Source organism: Pieris napi, chromosome 21 (assembly GCF_905475465.1).
Source record: "Pieris napi chromosome 21, ilPieNapi1.2, whole genome shotgun sequence".
Taxonomy (NCBI): domain Eukaryota; kingdom Metazoa; phylum Arthropoda; class Insecta; order Lepidoptera; family Pieridae; genus Pieris; species Pieris napi.
In genome coordinates this window covers 9,685,480-9,692,367 of record NC_062254.1, presented here as the reverse complement: position 1 = coordinate 9,692,367, position 6,888 = coordinate 9,685,480, and the positions used below count along the sequence as shown (strand labels likewise).

General features: G+C 37.0%; 1 protein-coding gene across 1 annotated transcript; it reads right to left on the bottom strand.

Annotated features, from left to right (window-relative positions):
• Positions 1-2,003: 2,003 nt before the first annotated feature.
• On the bottom strand, positions 2,004-4,925 carry LOC125060531. Its single transcript, XM_047665497.1, has 2 exons — positions 4,607-4,925; positions 2,004-4,307 (listed from the first exon to the last, which is right to left on the bottom strand). Exon 2 carries the CDS (start codon positions 4,275-4,277, stop codon positions 2,004-2,006), a length of 2,274 nt encoding a protein of 757 aa, XP_047521453.1. The 5' UTR covers positions 4,278-4,307; positions 4,607-4,925.
• Between the last annotated feature and the right edge of the window lie 1,963 nt (positions 4,926-6,888).

Sequence of the window (6,888 nt, the reverse complement as noted above, 5' to 3'; positions counted from 1 at the left end):
TGTTTATTATCAAAAGTATCGTCCTGAATAGAAGTTTTATCCATTTGAATTATTAGTAATCAAATAGAACTTACTTCGTTAAACTTCAATTTTGTATAGAAATTTATCCAATTAAAATTTGAATTACTTTGTTTACTGTTTATTTACTAAAAGGCTTAACAGGGCTTTTTGTTTATTTGTATCTTAAAATTTTGGTTGTAGGATATTTTAAAACGCGGTTTTTTTATATTATATAAAACAACTTCTTCTTAAGGTAGTTTTTGCCGCGCACCACCTCTATGTGCCCACTGACCACCCCACCAGTTGCCCACTGAAATATATGCGAACTAATTCGACTTAGGGTCCTTTAAGAAAAGAGCGTACCAATTCTTAAAAGCCCAGCTGTTACTGCAGGATAGTATGAAAGTTAACAAATATATTTTCTTTGAAAAAAGGATTATAAATCAAAAAAGATGTTTCTTTGTACAGAGGTGTAATTGGAATGAATTAGTAATACTACAAACTAAAGCACGCCCTTGTTCTGTTTGTAGCAGTTAAGACAATTGTAGTAGTTGCTACTCAATAATATTCAGGCGCTATGCACCAACATGCCCCCAGGCGTTGAAGGCTTGGCTTCAACCAATCCACTCGGCAATGGACAAATTTTCGAAAATGATCGTCTCACATTTCCAGTCGACGTTCTAATTTCTGCGACACGAACAACATCATCTGCACCAGGAAAGAGCGCCACGATGCGACCCAGCTTCCATTTCATAGGTGGCAGATTTTCCTCCTTTAGCAAAACAAGTGAGTCAATTTGCAAAGGGTTTCCTTGGGTTTGCCATTTTGTCCGTTTTTGGAGTTCTGAGATATACTCCTTGCTCCATCGTGTCCAGAAATGTTGACGAAGCTGTTCAATTCTTCGAAATCTTGAAAGATGACTATAATTGTGGTCTACATAACTTTCAGTTGGAATAGCTGTGAGTGGACGTCCGATCAAAAAATGTCCAGGGGTCAGTGGGGTCAGATCTTCAGGGTGCGTTGATAAGGGAGTGAGTGGTCGTGAGTTTAAAATAGCTTCTATTTGCGTTAAAACTGTATACAATTCTTCAAAAGTTAATTTAGAGTTCCCTAATACTCTTAATAAATGGTATTTCGTAGATTTAACTGCTGCCTCCCAAATCCCACCAAAATGTGGTGAATACGCAGGTATGAAATGAAAGTTTATGCCATCATTGATGAGATCAGTGGCAAGAGAGTCAGAGTTACGCATTAAGAAATTAGCTAAATCTTTACAAGCCCCAACAAATGTAGTACCATTATCTGAATATAAGTGCAATGGTTTACCCCGACGAGCAATGAATCGACGAAAAGTAGAAATAAAACTGTTACTTGTCAAATCACCCACTAATTCCAGATGTAATGCTTTAGTCGTAAAACATACAAATATAACTATATAAACTTTGACAATACGAGAGCCTCGACCTTGACGACTGACAGAAGCAATAGGACCTGCATAGTCCACGCCAACAGACTCAAAAGGATAGTTACCGGGAGTTACTCGACGCTGGGGTAAATTACCCATAATAGGAGCTTCAATCTTTCCTTTCATGCGTGTACACCTGATACATCGTCTATAAGTAGCCTTTGCTAAATTTCTACCACCGATAGGCCAATAAACTTCTCTTATTGAAGATAACAATAACTGTGGCCCAGCATGCATAAGTTTCAAATGTTCATGTTGAAATATTAATTGTGTTAATCGATGTGTGGACATTAATAGTAAAGGATGTTTTTTATCATATGAAAATTGTGAATTACTAATACGACCGCCAATACGCATTAAATTATTTTGATCTAAAAATACATTAAATTTTAACAAAGCACTTTTAACTGGTAATTCTTTCTTTTGTAAAAGAATATCATATTCTGGAAAAGATTCTCTCTGAGCAGAACGAATAATAACGTTAAGTGAATTACTTAATTCTGTTTCAGTAAGGTAATTAGTTACAGCACGTCGACCCTTACACGATTGAACGTGAGGTTAATTTGAATAAAAATGCATATTTTATCCCACATTCTGTCATATGACCCAACGATTCGTATTCAGTCATGAAATCGCGATACATATTATAAAGTTGTGGGTTTGTCCGAAGTCTACGTTCTAATGAGTAAAAACATTGTTTCACTCGTTGAAATGAATCACCTAAGATAGTGGGACTTTCTTTTAGAGGAATTCTAACACAAAAACGACCATCAGACAAGCGAATAGTATTTCTGACAAAATGTTCTTCACATGTCCTTTGTTCATATGAATAACCAGAACAAGTTGAACTTATTATTTCTTCTAATTGCCAAAATTTTATAAGTTGATTTTGAATTTGATGATTAGAATTAATATCATCATCAATTAAATTTTTATGAACAAAATTGCACTGAATACGATTAGGTGGACAAGTTGAAAATAAAACCGTATCACAAATTGGACCAGAAACTATCCAACCTAACCTTGTTTCACAAAGAGTAGGTTTATTATCACCTAACTTAATTCTTTGGTTTCCTACTATATCCCAAAAGACATCAGCGCCTAATATAAGGTCGATGGACGCGGGTTTATAAAAATGAGGATCCGCTAAACAAATATTCGTAGGAATATTTAAATTTAAGATATTAACTGTACTGTTTGGTACACTATCAGTTAACGATGGTAAAATAAAACAATTAATGTTACACGTAAATGAGTCATCCAATGACTTAAAACGCAGATTACACATTTTATCGATTTGGGTAATTGCATTATTAATACCCTGAACGGATTGACTTATTTTATTATACGACAGATTTAACTGTTGAAACATCCTGTACGATAAAAGGCTAGATGTGCTACCAGAATCTAATACAACACGAACAACGTGTTCGCGATTGTTTGAATCGTATAACTTGACTAGCGCAGTGGATAATAAAACCAAATTTCCGCGGCGACAATTATTGTCTTGACCGGCAGAAGAAACGCTGGTTGATAATGTCAAGTTATTCGGATTACTGGTGGCGGGAGTAGCATTAGAACCAATACCCTCACCACGCACTAACAGCTTCTGCTTATCTGCGACGTGAACTAAAACTGAATGTTTTTTCTTACATATTTTGCAACCTGATTTTTTGCAATTATTTGAGAAATGAGATTTAGAGAAACAATTAAAACAAACCTTAAATGTTGGCAATAATTGAAGACGCTCTTCGTTATTTAAGGCTAAAAACTGAGAACACGTATTCAGTTTATGCTCGCCATCACATTTAGGACAAATCTCTTTAATGTTAATATTATTAGTCTGTAACGTCATAATTTTGTGACTGGGTTTAATTTTTGAATTTGTGTTGTGTTCAACTGAATCTAATAAAGTAATGCGAACACGTAAGAAATCTAATAAGTGTAAAAGTTCAATACGTGTGTCGGTGGGTAGCCGGCCTTTATATTCCTCCCATTCTCGGAATGATTTTGTGTCTAACTTTTGACTTATTAGGTAAACTAATAAAGTATCCCAATGTTTAGTGGATTCGCCCAATGTATCTAAGGCCCTTAGATTTTTATTTAATTGGTCAACGATACCCTTTAAATTACATGCTGTCTCCCGTGTGACAGTTTCAATTTTAAATAGTGCAGCAACATGATGTTGGATTAATAAGTTTTTATTATCGAATCTGTCACACAGTAATGTCCAAGCTACGCTATAATTCTTTCCTGAGAGCTCAACGGAAGATACTACCAAAGCAGCGCTGCCCTCTAGAGACGACTTCAAATAATGGAATTTGTTAATATCGTCTAGGTCGTTGTTGGTGTGAATTAGGCTCATAAACGTATCCCTAAACCCGATCCACTCGTTAAATAAACCGTTAAATTTCGGTATTTGGATCGTGGGCAATTTGACAGGATTCAGTTTAACACTATGTATGACACTACCTTCGCCATCAGATGGAAGAGGAATGTGAGATTTTTTATAATTTGAAAGAATTTTCTGAGCATTACTTAATGCCTTATAATATCTATTTCCAAATTCCTCACGCTCCCCAAACACCTGACTCTCATCATCCTGTAAACATTCCAATCGTGTTTGCACCTCATCGAACTTATTATACAATGCATCAAACCTCTTAATGCGCAACTCCAACTCCTCATAATCCCTTTCATCGGGAGGTGATGGCGATTCAAATGAAGATAAAAACCCGTTGAAAATGGTAACTTGACCCTTATAGCTGCTGCGCTTTTTAATAAGTTCAGCTACTTCGGTTTTTTCAGACATGTTTGCAGAGCCAGCAGTTAAATCCTGGAACTATCGTCAATATTCTAAGGTATATAATTAAAAAAAAAACCTACACACACAATCAACCAATATAAAACAGAATTAAATTATCTACTTCAAAAACGCTAAAAGAAATATATATTTTGAACATAAGTAGTAGGTAGCAGTATTCAAAACGTGGTATGTAAAATAGTACGTAACACCTACAATTTTATTAAAAATAATAATATCCAACTACGTATATAATAATTAACACAAATCACTTTTATACATAACAATAATTAAATCAGGTTTTTAAATCATTTAAATAACATAAGAAAAAACTATACCGACTCACGACACACTCCTTTACAAATCCTTTTTTCTTCTCGATAACCTCCACTGACCTTGATTGAAGTAATTAATTAATTATTTATTTCAATTATTATCCGGCTCGAAGGACCAATGTTACTGCAGGATAGTATGAAAGTTAACAAATATATTTTCTTTGAAAAAAGGATTATAAATCAAAAAAGATGTTTCTTTGTACAGAGGTGTAATTGGAATGAATTAGTAATACTACAAACTAAAGCACGCCCTTGTTCTGTTTGTAGCAGTTAAGACAATTGTAGTAGTTGCTACTCAATAATATTCAGGCGCTATGCACCAACACCAGCAACGCACTTGCGAGCTTTCTGGTAATGTGAGTGTCCGTGGGTATCACTTAACATCAGGTGAGCCCGTTTGCCTCCTATTACATAAAACAAATATTTATACTATTAACTAATTAAATTATTGAAGTATTAAAGAATTAAATTATTTATTATTAGATGGGAAATCAGTAGCTGAGGCCTTTCCGTAAATCAGAATAAGAAGTAAATTAGAATAATATTATAATAATAATAATTATTATTATTAATAGAGTACAAGTGCGGCAACAAAGCTATTCTTTTAAATTTTTACCCATACATTATTAATTAATTTTATTTAATTTCTGGTCTTTGTTATTTATAGATAATGAAGAATTATGTTGAAAACATTCTGTTCGGGGTTGGGATAAATTATCAAGATATTTAATGGGATAATTATTTATTTTATGAGCAATGGACTAAACTAGTGGGGTGAGATAAGATTAAGAGTCGCGCCCGGTACGAAGTCTGAATGCCGACTAACTGAAGTGAAATAATAAGATATAATGGAAATGAACACACAAGCAAATCATTTTGCATGGTGTCATTTACATTGCAATACCTGCAAGGTTGTACTGAATCCGAGATGTAGTGTGCCTTCCTAAGGCACCGAAGTCACGAGGTAAAGAGATGTAGTGCCTTCCTAGGGCACCGAGGTCACGAAGTGAAGAGATGTAGTGCCTTTCTAAGGCACCGAGGTCACGAGGTGAAGATGTAGTGCTTTCCTATGGCACCGAGGTTACGAGGTGAAGAGATGTAGTGCCTTCCTAAGGCACCGAGGTTACGAGGTGAAGAGATGTAGTGCCTTCCTAAGGCACCGAGGTTACGAGGTGAAGAGATGTAGTGCCTTCCTAAGGCACCGAGGTTACGAGGTGAAGAGATGTAGTGCCTTCCTATGGCACCGAGGTCACGAGGTGAAGAGATGTAGTGCCTTCCTAGGGCACCGAGGTCACGAAGTGAAGAGATGTAGTGCCCTTCTAAGGCACCGAGGTTACGAGGTGAAGAGATGTAGTGCCTTCCTAAGGCACCGAGGTTACGAGGTGAAGAGATGTAGTGCCTTCCTAAGGCACCGAGGTTACGAGGTGAAGAGATGTAGTGCCTTCCTAAGGCACCGAGGTTACGAGGTGAAGAGATGTAGTGCCTTCCTAAGGCACCGAGGTTACGAGGTGAAGAGATGTAGTGCCTTCCTAGGGCACCGAGGTCACGAAGTGAAGAGATGTAGTGCCTTCCTAGGGCACCGAGGTCACGAAGTGAAGAGATGTAGTGCCCTTCTAAGGCACCGAGGTTACGAGGTGAAGAGATGTAGTGCCTTCCTATGGCACCGAGGTCACGAGGTGAAGAGATGTAGTGCCTTCCTAGGGCACCGAGGTCACGAAGTGAAGAGATGTAGTGCCTTCCTAGGGCACCGAGGTCACGAAGTGAAGAGATGTAGTGCCTTCCTAGGGCACCGAGGTCACGAAGTGAAGAGATGTAGTGCCCTTCTAAGGCACCGAGGTCACGAGGTGTACAAATGGTGAGGTATATTGCCTTTCTAAAGCAATGTGATTAGGATAAAGGAGGTGTATCCAAAAATCGTAGTTCTAGATGTATTCTTTTGATACGCAGGTATCAGTATAACACACACACTAAGCAAAAAAATATTGCGAAAGCACACGCGCCCTGATCCTGCCAAAAATACGACTAATGGCTCGAAGGACCAATGTTCGGGGTTGGGATAAATTATCAAGATATTTAATGGGATAATTATTTATTTTATGAGCAATGGACTAAACTAGTGGGGTGAGATAAGATTAAGAGTCGCGCCCGGTACGAAGTCTGAATGCCGACTAACTGAAGTGAAATAATAAGATATAATGGAAATGAACACACAAGCAAATCATTTTGCATGGTGTCATTTACATTGCAATACCTGTACGGTTGTAAATCGTACACATTCTACAAAT